Source organism: Mesoplodon densirostris, chromosome 13 (assembly GCF_025265405.1).
Source record: "Mesoplodon densirostris isolate mMesDen1 chromosome 13, mMesDen1 primary haplotype, whole genome shotgun sequence".
Lineage (NCBI taxonomy): Eukaryota > Metazoa > Chordata > Mammalia > Artiodactyla > Ziphiidae > Mesoplodon > Mesoplodon densirostris.
Genome location: NC_082673.1, coordinates 86,619,556 through 86,640,305, shown reverse-complemented (window position 1 = coordinate 86,640,305; position 20,750 = coordinate 86,619,556). Strand labels below are relative to the sequence as shown.

Here is a 20,750-nt window from a genome sequence, read left to right as displayed (position 1 = left end):
ATACTATTCAAATGGCTACTGCGTGTTACATGTCCTCTTGTGATAATAACGTTCTCACAGTGGAACAGATTTGCTAACAGATGTTCTTCTCAATGACACATACTCAGGGGATATTCTGTGACAGTGACTCCGATGAAGAACAGTTGGCTCAGATGACATTGTAAATGATCAAGTTATCTTCACCAACTCACCTTGAGAAAAATCAGTCCAATTTCAATAGGCACATTCTGACAAGAAAATACCTTTAAGTTATCAGGCTTTCTTGCTTGGGCTAATAGGGAACATTTTTATAATGGGCATATTATAACTATTTACTAAAAATAATATTAACATATACCATACATTGAGTTTTTTCTCGGGCCTAAAACTGTACTGAAATACCTTCATTTTAGTATACATAATCTGAAGAACACTGAGTATGTTAAGGACTGAAATGTATACTTTCTCAAAAAAGCACCAGTTGTGGCAGGATTTGAAAGAACACGTTTCATCCCCTTTTTCGTTTAAATAAGCAACTGATATGATTTCTTTGCATCTTTTATTCTGGAAATAATGGCCTCAGATACTAAATGTTAAATCAGAGTTAAAATAAGTAAACTGAATTGGTTAGATATAACCAACAAGTTCTATAGAAACAGAAAATGTATTACTACAAACTATTTCAAGGAAATCATTAAAAATTACATTTTTGAGTTCCAAAGGAATGACAAGCCTTTTTTAGAGATATAGATGCTCGGAAATTCTTAAACAGTGAAAGCGCTATTTCTTTTTTTTTTTTTTTGCCCATCAATGTAATAATGCTTTGTTTATTATTATTTTTTAAATCCTAACCCATCCCATTCTTCCTAATGGTTCTCAGTTTCCATTTCCCTACTTAAGGCAGCTTTTAACCAGAGAATTATTAAACTGCAAGGGACCACAGAGGTTACATAATCTCCTGCCATCCTCTGCTGCACTCCTGATAACAGCAGGGTACAGGATCTGCTGCACTTTCCCCAAAGGTGAGGAGACCTTATCACCTCAGCTCGCAGAGCGCTGGTTTCAATCAAGCACGGGCTGTTCAAGATAGAATACAGGCCTTGCATCGTGAATCCTGCATCTGCTCCTGTATCACCCTTGTGACGTGAGGAAAGACACTAACTTCCCACACCTGAAATTCTCACCTGTACAACAGGATCACAATACCTCTCTGAGTGGCTGTGAGAACAACACGACATGACATATAAGAAAGTGCCTCACGGAGAGCAGTTTCTCATTAAATGTTACGTCCTTCTTGAAAGTTCATTCTCATACTGAGATCAGACTTATAATACGTGACTGTTGTTTTCAGGAGCTACACAGAATCGGTCTTACGTCTTTGTAACCTGCAACTGCCCTCTGAGCACAAGAATAAGGAAGGGAAGATCTTTCTTCAAATGCCAACTATCATATTCTTCCCACGGGATGGTTACAGTAACTGACTTAGAAAAGATCAATGGCAACCTTCGTTAGGAAAACTCACCTGGTCTCTGCGCAGGGTTGTCTAGTCCAGTAAACATTTACTAAGTGCTTACAATGTGCCAGAAACTACGCTAGTGGCTAGAGACTAATTACGAGACACAGTGCCTTTCCTGACAAGTCTACAATCTTCTGAGAAACAGACGTGTATACTAAGTGAAGATTGCACTACACAGCGACAGGCTAATAAGTTAGATATAAACCGCTAAGTGACTAAAAACGACAAAGCACACAGGAGGCATTTGGGGTGGGTTCTCCACAGGGGGCAATTTTCAAAAACTCAGTCTTGAGAATATTCATCCATTCAGCAAACATGTACTAAGGACCGACTATGTGCTAGACGTTATACTAGGTGCTGAGAATATAAAGGTGGGTGCGGGGGTGGGGTCGGGGTTCCCTACTCCCATGGAGTTTAGAGTCTAATTTATGATTATTCCAGTCCAATGGAATAGGTATTTTAGCATACTCTAAGAAGACCCGCTTCAACTTTCCCACCTGCCACGTGAATGAGTAACCCTTCTGGGGCGGTCCAGGACCCAGGCTACGCTGGATATTTTGTAGTATACCCACATGATCTAAAATCCTAGAAATAAGCAAAGAAACAAAATAATTTTTGAAAGGTTTTCTTTCCCCTTCCCATGCTGCAAAGCTAAGCGTACAGTGAGAGTAATCTTTAGCATCTCCAACGGTTAAGACCAATGGCAAATTTTAAGCAAGACAGCCGACGTGGCCGTCTGTTATGTGAAGGCAACGCTGTGGTGTGGCAGAATGAGTGCGAGCTGTGCTGGAAACGCAGCCTCAGGGCCAATGCGTGCCTGCAGAGCGCCAGGCGTGAGTGTGGGCTCACGCGATGTAGGCTGCCTGTCTGCTCAGAGCCCTCCAGCCCTCGTCTGCTCGTGACAGGACACATATCCTTCGGCACGGCCACCAGCCCACTAGCCGTGGTAGTGGATGGGAAGGGGTGTTATTAGCTCAACAGAATACTTTGCAAATCGACTGTTTTCATGCCTTTGCCATCACTTATCAATAAAACTCAGAGCTAAACACAGAAAAACCAAGTGCCTTGAATTTCTCTTCCTTTTGCTCCCCTCGACTTTAACTTTTCAAGAATTTTTTTATTTCTATTCATCTAATTTCATTCGAGACTCACCAGGGTATACACACTGAGACAGAGGATGTGTGTGTCTGGTTCACACTGTAGGAATTCAATCGATCTTTGCTGAGTGGAAAGATGAATTAATGTATGGAAAGAAGGCACTAGCTCTTTCTGAGACAGGTGGATTGGTGGATTTAGCCAAAAAAAGCTAAGTACCTTGCCTGACTTGTACCATGTTTATAGCACAGGGGGGCCTAGGATCCAGGTTTCCCACACCCCCTGCCTTGGCGACTACGGTGACACCATCCAGCCACATGTACAGCATCCAAACCTGAGAGAACTCAAGGCAGGCCGAAGTGGAGAAAAGCAGACAGCGGGCCACCTCAAAGGCATTTCACAACGTTTCCTTTCCCTCAGTCTCTGCTACTCTCATAAGACTCAGGTTCTGTGGATGAATTTGGGGCACAACTGCCAGCTTGGTAAGAATACTAGTAAACAGGACCACGTCCAACTGTAAAGAACACAGAGCCGAGACACAGACACAGCCTTCCCCAAGTGAACGGCCAAATGGTGACGCTGTCCACATGGCACTTATTTTCAGAATATAATTCGCTGAGCTCCCAGCGTGCGCTCTGCCAGTGCAAAGGGGTGCAGCTCTCCGTCCCTGCCCCGCCAGCGGCCACAGTCAGGTGGGAGACTGCGGTGGTGCTCCACAGGCCAGCTCTTGCCTCCCATGAGTTCCCCTAGTAGCAGCTGACCCAAGTCTGCAAGGACAGACAGGAAACAGCCAGACGAGAGGAGGAGCACTCGAGGCCGAGGCTGCCACACGAGGAAAGTTCTGGAAGCCTAAGAGGACGCAGCACATTTAGGGAATTATAAGAAGTGCAGTATGACCAGGACAAAGACTCAGCTCCTTCGGTGGCTGCAGATGACACTGACGAAGTTGTCTGTGGCCCAGGGATTACTGCAAGTTCCAGAAACTGTGCAAAGAGGTGCTGAGCTCCTAGCAAGAGACCTCCAGTAAAGGGAGACGTGAAAACCTACTGGTTCTGGCATTTTAGGCCTGTCACTGCTTCCCCCTTCTTTGACAACAGTTCATATACTCTTTCTTTAATACTTTCAATTACTAGTATGAAACATCTATCCAGTACTTATCTTCCTCATTTATGTTAACCAGAAAGTTCCAGTAAGAATCCCAGGGGGGAGGGGTGGGATAGGGAGGGCGGGAGGGAGACGCAAAAGGGAGGGGATATGGGAACATATGTATATGTATAACTGATTAAATTTGTTATAAAGCAAAAAATAAATAAAAAAATAAATAAAAAAAGAAATTAAAGAATCCCAGGGGTTCTGTATTCTTGTTAAAGATTCCGCCCTCCCCACCCCCTGCCGCCCATTTTCCATGGATGTATTTTCTTTCTCTTATGTTAAATAAGTCTATGAACCATATCAAAGAATTATGGAATGATAAATGGAAAAACTGATAATGCATTAATTAAAAAAACTGGGAACTTTTATTTTCTTCACTGAAAAGAATTTCCACTAAGAATCAGTATTCAGCAGCACAGCTTAAGAGGAAACACTTAAGGGTAAACACAGCGTGGTATACACAGGCAACTGCTTTTTAAATGACTGACTCACTCAGAGGTAACCTGGAAAGGACCGTGGACGAATGCTACGCTACATGCCTGGGGGGCCTGCCCGCATGCCTCCTTGATCCTGGTCTTGAACCTCGCCACCACCCAAACTCATCTTCCATATCTGAGGTTTAAGTTATTTGACCGAAGAGGTTATTTCTTTCACATTTTCTGTGCCTCTGGTACCAAGTACTTATTTAGCACTCAAGAAACGTTTGCTAAAGAGCTAAAGCAAGGTGAGGGATACTGGTCACAACACCCGACGCTACGTCTGGGTCACAGATCATCAGAACACCTCCACTTACATATTCTCCATAGGTCTCCTGAGTTGGGGGCGGCGGTGGAGGTCTGTACCCAGTTGGGGGGACGCCTCTTGCTCTGGGAGTGAGAAGTCCTCTTCCTCGACTCACTGGCCCTCGGGTGGAAAGGACTCCCCTGGAAGGCGGCGTCCCTCGCGGGACCCCGACTCCCACTGGCCGGGCCGCGACTCCTCCTCTTCCCCTGCAAGCAAGAGGGTCAAATTAGCAATACTCATGGTATTCTCTAGCATTCCACTGTGCGCATGCATTTATACCTCACAAAAATCAGTGTTCCATAATTCTGTAAAAAGAAATAAGGAAACCATATGCTAAGTGAAAACTAAAAGCAAATGAGAAACAGGTACCTACCTAAAGGAAGGAAATTAAGTCATTTAGGCAGTTAGTCCAGCAACAATAAATACGGTAACATCAAAGAAACCCCAAGAGTCAGTGTCTGTCTGGGACAAAGAATAGGAAACTGACATCTGGGGAGGCTGCATCTACCGAGCACTCCTCCATCACATCCTGCCAGGGTCACGGCCAACCCTCACTCCAACACTGTGACTCGGGCCTTACCTGGCTTGTCTACGGACAAGGAAACAGGGGCCTGAACAGATCTTAAGACTGTCTGAGAACACACAGCTGGCAAACCTGGGACCAAAACATACATCAGATTCCACGAGACAGGGAGTAAAATGAACTTTCCCAAATAGTGTACCTACTACCTAGGGACTGAAAACATCATTCTTAGGTTAAATAAACACATATATTTTCTGAAGTAGAATTCAACATATTCATGTATTTCTAACATAAAATATGGGACTTCCAAGTCAGAGAGGAAGACAGGAGGCAGAAGAGCCCGACATAAGCTAAAACTTGAGGAAGTGTGCAAGTCCCATGAAGAAACGAGGACAGAAGTTGGGCTCCACCAGAAAATAAAGGCACAGCCTGACCCACCTCCTATGGACAAAGTCTTCCAGACAAGGAGAACCAAGCAGATAATGAGGCTGCCTACAGACCGGTTCTCTCTTCTTCTCTTGTTTGATTGGGATAGCAAATACACAGCTGAGAGCTCCAACTCCACAAACAACAGAGAAAATTAACAAAACCAAAAGCTGGTTCTTTGAAAGGATCAATAAAATTAATAAATCTCTAGACAGGCTAAACAAGAAAAAAAATATCATAAATGAAAGAGGGGTCATCACTGCTGACCTCAAGGACATTAAAAGATAAAAAAGGAAGATGATGAACAACTCTAGGCCCACAAATTTGTTAACTCTGATGAACTGGACTAATTCCTTGAAAAATACAAATGACCAAATCTCCTACAAAGAGAATTAAATAATCTGAATAAACCTATGTTTATTAAAGAAATTTAATCAATAATTAATAATCTTCCAAAAAAGAAAGCACCAGACCCAGAGGTTTCACTGGTGAATTCTATCAAATATTAAAGGAAGGAATGATACCAGTTTTCCACTCTCTTCCAGAAAATAAAATCAGAGGAAACATTTCCTAACTCATTCTCTGAGGGTGGTCACTGGACGTGCCTCCTGAAAATTATTTCTACATTACTAGTCAGAGGCTGGGACTGGCCTGGGCCACCGGGGAAGACAGAAGTGACCGGCCTCCACTTGGTCTTGAGCCCTTATGGGGACCTGTCACAGGAGGCACCTCCCAAGATTTTTTTCCTAAGTCCACCTGTGGAAGCCACAACGGGTCAAGGGGCTGGGAGACAGAGAAGCCGAGGAAGGGTGGCAGGGGGCTGAGCAAGGTGGTGTCTGACATCCTGAGGAAGAGACATGTGGTCCAAGGGGAGGTAAAAGGCATTAAAGACATTATACAATGAAACAAACAAGCAAGCAGACCATAAATCAGTATCTCCCATGAACAAAGACGCAAAAATCTTCAAAAACAGCAGCAAACTGAATTTAATAATGTATTAATAAACACGTCACGACCAAATGGGATTTGTGCCAGGTATGAAAGGCTGCTTCAGCGTTAGTGAAAATCCATGTGACCAGCCCACCAAGAAGGCTTACGAAGAATCGTAAGGTCATGTAAAGCAGAAAAGGTGTTTAATGAAATGCAACATCATTCACGATAAAAACTCGGCAAACTAGGAATGGAGGTAAATTTACTCAAGTTAAAAAAGAACATCTACAAAAACCTACAACTAACATCATATTGAACGGTGAGAGACTGAATGCTTTCCCCTTAAGATTGGGAACAAGGTAAGGATGTCCAGCCTTACCACTCCAATTAAAACTGTACTAGAAGTCCTACCTAATTCAGTAGGACAAGAAAAGGAAATAAAACTTTTAAGATGTGGAGGAAGAAACAAAACTTTGTCTGCAGGTGACATTTCCATGTAAGAATTCCCAAAGAATCAACCAGATCAAAACAAAACAAAGCAACCATACGAACAAACAATAAACTAGAACTAATATAAGCACATGAAACAGGTCTTGGAATACAAATAAGTCAACTGCTTTCCTACATAGCTGCAATGAATACCTGAAATTTGAAATTTTGAAATTAGCCACTAAAACAACCAAGATGCCCTTTGTTCAATAGGTGAATAGATAAGCAAGCTGGGGTACATTCATATAATGGAATATGATTCAGCAACAAAAAGCAATGAGCTAATTGTGGTAAGTCACGTGAATAGTATGTTCCCATGATATGTAATAAAAATAGCATTTTACCTCTGTGGTTTTTGTTCCCCAAACCTATAACCCTGGGCTAATCATGAGAAAAATATTAGACAAATCCCAAAGGAGGGACATCTTACAAAAAACCTGACTGGTACTTCTCAAAACTGTCAAAATCCATGACTTTCACCTTTAGGCAACTTGTGTTATCCCTTTTTTGAGCACTGTAAGTTAGATCTTCTTCTTTTTGTTTTCATACTAGGTCATAAAAATCGGTGCAATAAAATTGGTGGCCTAGATAGAGCAAGGACACTGGATTCAGATTGATTTCCTGACTGTACTTACTTACCTCTGCCTTCCAATTAACATTCAAACTAATCAAGAGTCTGAACTTTCCAAGACAGTTTCCTCAATTGTGAAATGGGATACAGAACCCATTTCTTAGTGTTATGGTGAAGGAAAAATGGCAGGACGTAACACGGTATTTAGCCCATTGCCTACTCAATGAATATCAGCCACTTAGATAAATTTCAATCTCTCTGAACTGTACTGATAGGCACTGTAATATCTATAGTCTTACTCACCTTTTTATCTCTGGTATACATCTAGAAAAATCTTCAATGTGATTAGAGTAAAGAGTAGTTACTACTTATGGTACATCTAACTCATCTGTGATATTTCAGTCGATCGGTGTGTATTCAAACTAAATAAGGCTCCTGCTTCTTTATCTAATACCCCATCCCTGCCGTCCAAGGTACTACATCGATCACAAAATATTCAGTATTTCAATAAATTCATGTCTTTTACCATACTGAAAGACATTACTTTATATTTAAGAAGCTCACCATTCTTTCTTATCATCATCGACATTGTGAGGTTATGTGCCCACTGGGTATATGGACTCATACTAAAGAATCCGTTACAGACTTTTAGACAAGTCATTTGACATATGTAGCTCGGGATACTTGTCTACAAAAGACACTTTGAAGATTCGTTTTTAAGAGTCTGAAATCCCATGGGAATGGTGTCAAGCAGCACAGTCCTACTACTGCTGTAAGTGGTCTCTGGTGAGGGGAAGGGACGACGGAGTGACAGGCCAACGTGCAGGTCCCGCTGCACTGCCTAGTGCTCCCTCAGCGCTACAAATCAAGTTCAGGGTAGAGCTGAACAGCAGGGCTGGTAACATGGGATGAGAACAGAAAAGTGTCTGGTGGATGACATTTATAACAACAATCAATGGGGACTTACTTATTTTTTACTTGAAACGTTGATTCAAACTGATGGGATTGGGTGCCACACTGCTCAGAACGGGGATAAGGGAAAAGCAGAAACATAACACATCTGAGTAGAAAGTTTCATAAGCAAAGGGGTGTGACTGTAACGGTTCTTTCTGTTTGCATTTTTCAGCAGGGTGACCTTGGTTTCTGGTTTTGAAACTCAGATGTGAAAATAACTGAGAAAAGTTTTTTCCATGGGAAGAGTGCTTTGGATGATCAATAACTTCTTGTATTGTCACTTAGGAACTAATTATTCAGTTTATGTATTAATAGGAGGTTTTAGGCTATGATGGAAAAGCACGTGACGTGGGTTCCAGCACCCCCACACTCAGTACTCAAATCTAGGCCTGTCACCACTGGGCTGCTGAGCCTTGGGTTTCCCATCTGCAAGTCCAGTTAATAACATCTAGCTCTGGCAGAACAGCTGTGAGGTTTACAACTACATCAAGTGCCTAAGCTAAAACAGGCTGAGCTCAGTAAGTGGTCATTATCATGTGGACTTCCACTTGGACTCTGTCCTGAATACTGTCCTTTTGGCTGCTAACTGAAGGGTGAGGAGAGAGAGAAGACAGAAGGTACAACTCGCATTTGTGCTCATTTCATCCATTCAGCAGCAGCACATTTAGGTACATTTCATACATTTAGCAACAGTGATGCAGTGTGGTATAGAGTAAGAGTATATATACCACATTGTTTGGCTTTTGTCTGTATATTTTATGAGAAGCAAAAGTATATGATAAAACAATGAATTTCGTGGAATTAGCTCAAGCTAGCTCCAGCATTATCAGCTGGGTGACCTTGGGAAATACAGGGGACACTTGGGCCTCAGGAAGAGAAAGGCCTACAGCTGATCACAGAGGGGGTGCCTGCCGGACCTAGTGTCAAGGTCTAGCCGGTCTCACAGTAAGAATAAGCTTTCCCAGAGATCCATCGAGGATCCACACTTGATGCAGCAAAGACCTGAGGGCTAATTTATTTTTCTATAGGATCCCTAAGACATGTGACAACGTTCCTTCACCTCTCTGAAAGCTTAATCACTGAGATACTTTTTTTTTCTTGCCAGAGGCTGACAAGGGAATGAGAAGCTGGACAGAAGGGAGAGGTAAACGCAGCCCATGGTCATAATCCCTCAGAACAAACACAAGAAGCCATCGGGGCGGATGGAGCCCAGAAGTCCTGAATAGAGGGCTCAGGCAGCGCTCTCTCTGACCACCTTTCCAGATCATCTGAAATGCGGGTCTAGGGCCGTGCTTCTCCTCTCACACTTTGTTGTGCACGCACATCACCTGGGGCCTGGTTTCGGGGCAGAGTCTGCATCAGTACACCTAGGCTGGGGACTGAGACTCTGCATTTCAAGTGCTGCTGTGGGGAGCTTGGATCCAGAGGTTAGAGACCTGTTATGAAACCTGTCGGTTATCTCTTTTCTTTATTCTGCGAACCATCCAACCTTCAATGCAATTAAAAAAAAAAAAAAAAGACTGAGTAAGTGTTACGTTATCCTACACTGTACACAGTCTGTAAGAAATCCAATGCAATCTGTTTCTTCTCCAACAAGTTACAAACTGGTTACTAGTAAAACTGCTGACAACGTAAGACAGTGTGAGAGAGTCCACCCTCTTAAAAGTATAAGAAACTTATCGTTTCATCCAGGGACGTATCCCCCTGAAGACAGAGAGCTCGCTCCGCACTCTGAAGCCTGTCACTGTCTTCCAATTCCGATTGTTAGCATGTTTTTACTTTTTTTCCTTATAAACAAAAATAGCAAAAATCTTTATCATTTCTAAGCATCAGCCTTACTTCTGCCTTCAGGAACTATGCAGCACAAGTCTTCTTCCTCTGTGATGACAGTGAAATTGATAATAAAGGAGTTAAGAAGAGATGTGCAATTTGCCCAAGGACTGATCAAATATCTGTGCTACAGGAATTCTATTTTTAGTAAGGGATCACTTTGAGTAATCAGAAAAGGAATCATGCCACAGTCTGGGCTTCAATGAGACATTTAAAAAATTAAGTAGGATATGGATTAATGTGTGCTCAACGTCCTATCTCCATTTTACAGACGAAGAAACTAGGCTTAGCGAGGGAAGTTCCCTGAGACCACGCAGCTAGGAGGGGCTGGGGGTGACTCTGATTTTCCCATAGCCACACCCTAACTCCAGGCAGATGGCCCCATTTTTCCTGCTTTCAAGCCTTTGCCCCTCTGCGTGGGATGACTTCCCTCTGGCACTACCCTGCCTTATGACTTTACCTTCATCCTAAGTGTGTTTGTACCCACGCTCCCCATTCAGGATGATCTATGCTATCGTTTCTGCTTCCGCTTCACTTTTCCTCATATCCCTCGTGCTCTATTTCAACCATTCTGCCGTAACTACTTGTTTCTCTGACTTTCCCCTTAAAAATCCCAGAATGGCAGGACAATGACTTGGTCATCATCTCTGCAACTTCAATTTGTCAGAGAAAGAGCTCAGGAAAATGTGTGACATTAAATGACCTAACACGAGAAACTGACTGATGGCCAGAGAGGAAAAAAATTGATTAAAACCTCTGAAGAGCCAGGCTGGGGAGGGGAGGGGAGGGGAGGAGACGCCCACCGCACAGGAAACACTCACGGGCTCCTTCCACCCTACAGGACTGCAGCCTGTCAGCGGCACTTGCCTGACATTATTCTAGGAAAAGTCAGTTGGCCTGATGGGTATCCAAGCCTTCCTTCAGCCGGCACTGGAGTCAACAGGAGGACCGGGAACCCACACCCGGCTTCAGGCTGCGCTGATGCACCGTAAGCAGGAGAACTGTGCTCAGTAGCTTTTCTCACGTGTCTGTTCCAGGCTGCACTTAAGTTACAAGTTCTTATCAGAAGTTTTCTCGCTGTTTGCCACATCGTTTGCCTCAGTTATTGCCTTCCCAACGCATATTAAGGTGATTTTAAAAGAAAGCACACGTTTTTCTCCTTTTGCCTCCCCTCAATCAAGTCCAGCGTGGCTGCAGTAACACGCACTCGGAGAGCACGTGGACCCAAGGGAGTGAATGCCGAGGGCTGAGGGGCAGAGTCCAGGTCTTACAGCAGGAGAAGCAGAGAAGCTCGTGTCCAAGCAAAGTCCTCTAGTGTCCGCCCGGGGCACGGGGCACGCGTGTGGTCAACCACTGTCAGGGTTTGAAGAGAGGCATGGGCAGTAGACGGAGAGTTGGAAGGAGAGGAGAGGAGAGTGACTGTTCTGACAGGTCAGGTGGTACGAGGTCCTCAGAAGGTAAATCCAGGAGGCAATCATATAGTTTACGTAACACCCCAAATTAATGGGTTTTTAAAATTGGAAATCCCTATCATTTTGGCTAGTAGAAAAAGAAATATATTACCAGTTTCCTATATCCAGCCTTTCCTTAATGATAAAGAGGGACTTTTTAATAGAGATTGGTAGAATAATATAAATCATATCATATGCTGGTGAAATATTTATGGCCCATATATTAACTATTCAACTTTCCCGATAACATTTCTCACATAACCGCGGAGAAGAATGTATCATTTTCTGTCATTAAAACAATCTTTAGCATTTATGATATTATTCATAATCCATTTTAAAAAGAGAATAGGTACCATGTGGAAATCATTGTGGATGAGAAAATGAGAGTGACCGAGTCCCATCTGATCCCCTGGTTTTGGGAAGTCACGTGCTCTGCCCAACAGGCAGAGCAACTGTGGCTACCTAGTATTTATCACAGCAGCTGCTGAGATGCCGGTTTTACAAAGATATGATGTCACTGACATCAGTGGGGCATGACCGAGTGTTAAAACAATAAATGATTAACTTAAGCTGATGGTTCATGCAGTGTCTGGAAGCTGCCGGTGACTGCAGTGGTCCCGTGAAACTGTAAACTCTCCACGGCGGCCCTGTGAGTGCAAGGCAGCACCCCAGCACCCTGGCATACAGTCTGGGACGTGCAATCGTAAGAGCTCACATGGGGTTGCAGTCCAAGAAAAGAAGAGATGAGGGGAAGGCAAACTCTTTAAAGAAACTGTAGCTGAAAAGTTTCCCCATCTGATGAAAGCTGATAAAAGCTGCGTGAATGGGTCGGCTTCATGTCCTAAGTTGAAACAAAACCACCACATTCAGCACCCAATGCTGGTGAATGCGTACTTACTACTTAGAAAGACAGGCTTCATCTGCTTTGTTCACTTTTTCTTCCTGCTCTTTCTGGTAACAAATGCAGGGAGAGAACACTGCCTGCTACTTGGGGAAAGGGCCAGATGGGCCAGACAAGGCCAGTGGAGAAGCAACACAGAACCAGCCAGCTGTTCTGAAGAGGGGAAAGGAAGGGAGCATCCTTGAGGGCTGAGAACTGTCCTGCCCAGACCACCAGGGCGGCAGGCAATACATGTGGTGGAGACCCTACGGAGAAAACCACAGGGCTAAACAGAGAGTTTGCCTGGAGCGGCGTCAGTCCTAATCTTCCCTGATGTGTTCTCCGCTGGGGTCCGTGCGGGGAGTTAGGGAGGTGACGTATGACAGGGCTGCACAGGGCAGAATGGAAGTAAAGAAACTTCCTTATCTCCTAAGTAAAAAAGGAGTAAGTTTAGTCCTCTCATTTGAAACTGAATGAAAAGGTTTTATTAAAATACTTATTTCTCCCTTCTGCAGGATTTAATTTTAGATCCTTTACATCTTTCAGCAAAAAGCTATTTTGAAGTGGTAACAGTGGGGAACATTCATGAAGGTTCCAGTAATGACTTGTTCTGCTATGAAATTCCAAAGTGCTGCTGTCCATGTGACCATTGCCAAAGAGCTAATCCCCTGGCAATCTAGTCACGTGACGACAAGAACTACACTAACAAAAAATGTTGTAAATGGTCAACACCTGATCAGGAGAGTCTAAAGAATTTGCGATTGTACTGTATTCACTCAACAGGTATTTACTGAGTATATGCCAAACATTAGGGACACAAGTGCCTTTAAGGTTTTACATAATACTGAGGAGTAACCAATGAAAAAGTGAACAAGTCAGAAAGGTAAATTCAGTTTGATAAATGCTACCATGTAACCAAGAAGGGTGCTGTGGGCCGGCTTCTGGGTTATGGGGCGGCCACTTCAAACAAGGCAACCAGCAAAGACTTCTCTGACATGGTGCTTGTGTGTGTTGAGAACAGGACGCTGAGGGGCAGGCAGGCAACTGCAGACAGGCCTTCTGAGGAGGAGGAGTGAAGGCAGAGGACAGGGAAAGGAACGAGCTTGGCCTGTTCAAGGAACAGAAAGGAGACCAGTCTGGCTGGAGTGCAGGGTGGAAAAGGTGATCAAAGAAAAATAGATTTAAGGCTTATTTTAGAGCTAAAATCAAAATGACTTACTGAGGGACTGGGTGTAGCAAGGATCTATCTATGACCATCCAGTGGTCCCAGGACTAGAAAGCGCTAGGCTGCAATAAGTACATTTGTCTTTTGTTTTATGACTGTTTTTAGCCATTCAGATGCTGTGAATTCTAAAACCATATTTTCCTCCGCTTTGGCCACTAGAAAGCTCAAAGCATAATCTGAAGACCAATTTTGCCAACCCTACAAAATAACATGTACCTTTTTGTGTATTAATCTTACCCTTAGGATTTTTGTAATTTTCTATCCTAATTATTTTCCATATTAATTGATTTTTCTTCTGGTAGATGGACATTAACTTAGCAAGTTACTATATGTGATCTGATGAGAAAAAGTAGTAAAAATATAAGTCTTTTCATCGTAGTTTGTATTAACTGTGCTGTAATTAAAATATAAGAAAAGTGACAGAATGAAAGTTCTATGGAAAAACTGCAAGGGGAGAATGGGTGGATGAAAAAAAAAAAAAGATTCTGGATAAAAACAGAAGGGAAGGATCAAAGAGAGGGAGAGGCATGGTTTCTGGAACCAGACTGCCTACATTCCAGCCAGGCTCTAAACATGACCAGCTGAGTGACTGGGGCAAGTAACTGACTCCTCTGGCCTCGGTTTCCTCATTTGTGAAATGGTGACTTTAGCAAAACAGTGCCCGCCTCACAGGGCTGTTACGAGGCTTAACCTAGTTAATATCCGTGATGTGCTCGGAAAGCACTCAGTCAGCAGTAGGCACAATGCGAGTGTCTGTTAAAGTGAGTTTCAGTTCGGGATGTAAAGACAAGTAGGACTTAAACAGGTGAGAGGGTTAGAGAGCGGAACCACAGACTTGCAGACACAGGAGCAGTGTGAACAAAGGTTTGGAAGGGCAGATCACACCCTCTAACCCAGTGGCGGTGTCGGGGGGAGGCAGGCGCTAGCAGGAAACATGGCAAAGTAATGAACAAAGACCAACTGGGAGAGAGGTCTTAAGAAAAAATACAGAAGGGCAACTGAATGCCTCTTAGAGGAACATGAATTTCACACTGTAGAAGACAGAGTATTTGAACGATCTGGTGCCATGCAAGCCCACAATCACATGGAGGGAAGAAGGCGGTGCCTGGCTCCTTGGCACGTGGTAGGCGGAAGTGCCCCACGTAAGGTGTTGGATCAGCACGAACCAGCCATTGCTCCACAAGAGAACCACGGGGTCTGAAGTGTGACCTGAACGGTAATTCTATCCCAAAATACCCACTACCAAGGCAATGGAAAAGCTTAAAATGGCAAGCAGGGTATAGGCTGTCATCAAGAGGAATAATTTTTCATCTGGGCAGATGGAGGTATCTCTCCAGATACTACACTCCCTCAAAACAGAAAGTTTCTGCCTTCTTTGTCTATTCATAACATAACACTTTCAACTTAATTGAAAATGAGACAACAAGATTAGAAATTATCTTCAGTAAAAATGGAAGACCTGGTCTAAGGAACAGGGCATCCCCTAAATGATGGCACTGCACGTGCTCTATCATCTATATTCTCTATCCAAGGGATATTCATTCTGTGAATGTTGCCTGATTTAGAGAAAAGGGCCTTTGCAGATGTGACATTAGGTCAAGAATCCTGAGATGGAAACACTATCCTGGATCATCCAGGTGGACTCTAAATACAATCACATGTATCCCTACGTGAGGGAGGCAACTGGAGATTCGAGAAGGCAGCGCTAAGAAGGAGAGAGAGCAGAGTGCGATGGCCTCAAGTCAAGGACGGCCTACAGGCACCAGAAGCTGGGAGGGTCAACAAGGCGATTCCCCCCTACAGCCTCCAGGGGGAGAGCGGTCAGTACCTTGATTTTAGCCCAGTAAAGCTGATTTCTGACATCTAGCCTCCAGAACTATGACCAATTTCTATTGCTTAAAGCCACCAAACTTGTGGTAATTCACTGTAACAGCCACTGGAAACGAATATAGCAAATACATAATTTCCTACGACTGTAAGTAAATTATTTAACAGGAGAAATGGAAATGAGAGAGCTTTACCGTTTACTGAACAGCTACATAAATTATTTCATTAAATCATCAGCAGCAATCCTATTATTATTAGCCTGTTTTTACAGAGAAAACCCCCCTGATACCATGCCCAGATCTGTGTTCCTTCTCCATTGCAATAACACCCGTCTGTAACTGCTCTGACAGCGTGTCGATCAGCACTCAGCAGGGGGCTCACTTTTTATTCCTCCAAGTGAACTTGGATAAATGGAAGAAACCTATTTTAAATTACTTCATGCAAAACTCTACCTGAAAAAATATATATAGTCACCAGTGAAAAAAAGTCTGTGTTACTAATTTCCACTGAGCTCTTCTGGGGGCAAAAATGCAAAAATTAAAAATAATTTTCAATTAAGTTTGAGAGTCACGTCTCAATTTATAGTATGCTTCAATTGACTTATGAATTCATTAACATATTTTTCATGATAAAAGCAGTCATGATTCCGAGACAGAAATAAAAATTCGGTGTGCCCGGACAAGCTTAGGAGTTTCAGATACCACAGAGCATTTACACAGCATAAAAGGACAACAAGCATCGGGACACTCACCTGGTACCTGACACTGTTCAACACTGGAGATGCGGCAATGAACTAGCCTGGTACTGTCTGCGCTCACTGGGGAAACATAAGCTTCCACTATCTCTATTTGTGCATCAAAGCCATGACTTAACATTCAAAGAACTAGGGGATTAATAACGTGAGGGTGATTAAATAAACTTATCTACAGTCATTAGCTAGTAAGTGGTACAGGTTATATTTAAGCCCAGGAATACCTCAGTCCACAGTGAATCCTCGTAATACGATACCATATTGCCTGAATGCATTCCTATAGGCTTTGTACCAATACACTGGTAAAGCCGCTTGCCTGTTAATAAAGGAAACATTAAAACTGTTGCCATGGTACCCTAATCTAACAACAAAAAGGTAAGTCAATTAATCACACCTACCTGGTTATTGCTGGGGTTGGTACACCTCTTGTACGCAAGGTAGGTTTCCCTCGAACAACTGGTACATCTGCATTTTCTGAACCACCATTCAAATATGTTAATTCCTGGAGCTGTGCTTGCCTGATTTCATCGTTATAGTCCTACACAAAAGACAGAAGATAACAAAGAATTTAGGACAAGAAGCAAATAATTTTTGATAGGAAAAAAAAAGGTAAGGAAAATAGTTAAATTCATAAAACAAGACTTGAGTTTGTTGAAATGAAAATTTATCAATAAATTGTTGTAAAAAGAAAAATAACAAACAGTAAACTAGAATTTTCTACAGTCAGCCATATCTCCTTCTGCTGTGCATACTTTCCAAGTGAAATATTTATAATAAAATTAAAATGGCACGTAACTGATATATGGGCATTACTATTTACAACTCAATCAACTAGTAGTTATGGAGAGCCTAGTTTAGCCAGAACTATCTAAAGAAAAAAGAACAAAGTTGGAAGACTGGTATGTTCTCATTTCAAAACTTACTATAAAGCTATAGTAATGGAGAATGTATGGTACTGCCTTAAAAGATAGACGTAAAGATCAATGAAATAGAATTGAGAGCCCGGTTATCAATTATAGTCAATTGATTTTCAAATAGTCTCTAACAAATGGTGCTGTAACAAATGAATATCCACATCAAAAAAATAAGATGGGCCCTTTACTTTTTGCCATACACAAAAATTATATCAAAATAGATCAGAGGCCTAAATGTAAGAGCTAAAACTGTAAAACTCTTGAAAGAAGACATGAAAGTAAATCTTCATGATCCTGTATTACATAATGATTTCTTAGCTAAGATACCAAAAGCACAAATGAAAAAACAGTCAAATTGGACCAAGTCAAAGTTTAAAACTATTGTGCTACAAAAATACCATCAAAAAAGTGAAAATACAGCCCACAAAATAGAAGAAAATATTTTGAAATCCTATTACCTGATAAGCAACTTGTATTCATAATACATGAAGAACTCTTACAACTCAATAATAAAAGGACACATAACCTAATTTTGAAAGGATAAAGGATTTGAATAGGCATTTCTCTTTAAGAAAAATAGAAAGTAAGCCCAAGAAAAGAAGCTCGACATTATTAGTTATTATGGAAATGCAAACAAAAACCACAATGAAATACCACGAACATACCCCCTAGGATAGCAGTAATCAAAGAGATAAGCAATATCAAATGTCGGTAAGATTGCAGAGATATTGAAACCCTTACAGCTTTCTGGTGGCAATGTAAAATGGCCCAGCCACTTCGGAAAACCACGTAGTAGCTCCTCAAAAATGCTGAACAAAGAGTTACCATATGACCTGGCAGATCCAGTCCTAGGTAATACCCGAGAAAAGGAAAACATATATTCATGCAAAAATGTGTGCATGAATGTTCACAGCAGCATTATTCATAATAGCCCCAAAGCAGAAACATCCCCAAAGTCCTCAACTGATGAGTGGACATATAAAATGTGGTATATCGTAAAATGGAATATTATTCAGCAATAAAAAGCGACTTGAATGAACCTTGATAACAGTATGTTAAGTGAAAGAAGTCAGGGCAAAAGACTACACATACTGTACGTGTTTTATACAAAATGTCAAAAAACCCCAGGGAAATCTAGAGAGAGAAATTAGTGGCTATGTAAGACAGAGGAGTGTGAGAAGGTAGGGGAGCCAGATGGGAGGGACTGCTAATGGGTATGGAGCTCCTTTGAGGGATGATAAAAATCTAAACCAGTTTGTAGTCACGGTTACAAAACTGTGAATATACAATAATCCAATGAACTGTATACCTTATGGGTAAACTGTATGGTATTTGAATTCCATCTCCATAAAAGCTGCGTAAAAAGAGCAAAAACTAATTAGTGGTTGCCGAAAGTGGGAGAAGAATGGGGAGTGACGGCTGTTGGTTACAAGGTTCATTTTGGGAGGTAATACAAATGGCCCAGCATAGATTAGGGGGACAGTTGCAGAACTCTGTGAATATACTAAAAGGCACTGAACTGTATACTTTATATGAGTGAATTTTATACCGTGTGATTTATATCTCAATAAAGGTATTAAAAGGAAAAAACAACACACTGGAGGCAGAAACACCAGATGGAAGCACTTAAGTAATCCCAGTATGTGGTAAAGATGGCCTGGAGTAGGGAAGTGGCGGGAAGGATGGTGAAAGGTAGATACGGAGTTACTTATAATGTCTAATTTTATTAGAAATGGTAAAATATTGGATATGGGGGTATATGAGCAAAGTCAAGAAGTCTGACTGGTTTCTGGAAGATAAGGAGAGTAACAAAGTGACACCATGATTTAACAATTTTGTACAGGTCGAGTCTGCAATGGTCTATAGCACACAAAAACTGAGCTTTTCTAGAGCAATCAGACATAGGAACTGGAAATTCAGAAGTTAAAGATATGGATACAGAAGTGGGAAGGGGGGCCCCACACATTACAGAGAAGGGTGTGTCATCACGGCTGGCCCTGGGCAGGCTCCCAGCAGATAACCCTGAATCCGTGGTGGGTTCTGCCTACTAAGAGTATGCTCCTTACCATTTTACTAAAAATGTGTGATTAATAAATTATTTGTAAAGCACATTCTAAATAAAACGTGCTACCTAAATGCTAAATATTGGCCCTGTTGAAAAGTGTTAGGAGGCACGACACAAAATTGTATGTGGTTAAAACTGATTCATGGGAAAAGAAGATAACTGAGGACTTATTCAAAAATACAATTAAAAATTTAAAAAGAAAAATAAAAAAAAAGAAAAGCATTGCTCTAAGTAAAGTTAGGTGATTTACAATGGTGCCATGAAAACTACAATTAAAGCCTATTTTAAACATCATCTGTGTAAAAGTACAGTACAGCAGATAGTATAATTAGGAGGGGAAAAAAACCCCAAAAAACAAAAAAACGGAATCTGAGTCAATCACCTCTGAGGTTAAGCCTGAATTTACCCAATGAGGCTGACCAGCTATGTGATTTTAGACAACTTCTTTAAATGTGAGGTAACTGTTTCTTCTGATGTCAGATAGACACTATTGACATACACACTGTAGTTACAATTTTATTGGTCTTTGAAATAATGTTTTTAGATCAGTAGGGAAACCAAATCACATATGGTAGCTTACAGACTAAATCATTTTTACAATTTTACATTTTAAACTAGTCATTAGTAAATTATCAGTTCAACTCCCCATCTGAAAAGTGAAACTACTGTAACATTAACACCAACATTGTCACCAATTATGAAGAGTAGAAAATTGATTAGAACTCTAATTAAATATGTGTAAATGGGACTTCTCTAGCCAGTAAGTTTAGGATCTATCTAAATGTGTTAGTCTGGAGAATAGGAAAAAAGTCTTAAAATAAAATCATTAAAAGTAATTTATTAGGGCTTCCCTGGTGGCGCAGTGGTTGGGGGTCTGCCTGTCGATGCGGGGGACGCGGGTTTGTGTCCCGGTCCGGGGGGATCCCATGTGCCGCGGAGCGGCTGGGCCCGTGGGCCATGGCCATTGGGCCTGCGCGTCCGGAGCCTGTGCTCCGCGGCGGGAGGGGCCGCGGCAGTGAGAGGCCCGCGTACAGCAAAAAAAAAAAAAAAAGTAATTTATTAAAAACCCAGTGGGTTCTCTATCTAGCCAGAGATGTACTCTTCAGACATATTTGCCCAAATATGCTAATATTTATGTCCAAGGTTAATCCTGGGATCACTGTTTGAATTATCATCTGTAAGAAGTAAGTGTCCATTATTTGAAGACTAATTAAATAAATTCTGGAACACGCATATAATGAAATATTATGCAGACATTAAAAAGAATGAAATGAAACTTTACATATGCTCATACGGACAGAGATCCAAAACAACCTAAGTCAATAAAAAAAAAAAATGAAAGGCTATGAGAGAGCACAGGACTTTCAGGATAACTAAGCAAGGAGCTCA

General features: G+C 41.9%; 1 protein-coding gene across 2 annotated transcripts in view; it reads right to left on the bottom strand.

The window, feature by feature from the left end:
* Window positions 1-20,750, bottom strand: part of KHDRBS3 (KH RNA binding domain containing, signal transduction associated 3) — a 162,921-nt gene that overhangs the window by 59,239 nt on the left and 82,932 nt on the right. For both annotated transcript variants that reach the window (XR_009534071.1, XM_060115848.1), the window contains exons 5-6: window positions 16,781-16,920; window positions 4,536-4,731 (exon numbers count right to left, since the gene is read on the bottom strand). Coding sequence is in view for 1 of the 2 variants with exons in the window: in XM_060115848.1 (XP_059971831.1) it covers window positions 4,536-4,731; window positions 16,781-16,920 (336 nt within the window). In the remaining variant the exon portion in view is untranslated. The remainder of the gene's footprint in view (window positions 1-4,535; window positions 4,732-16,780; window positions 16,921-20,750) is intronic.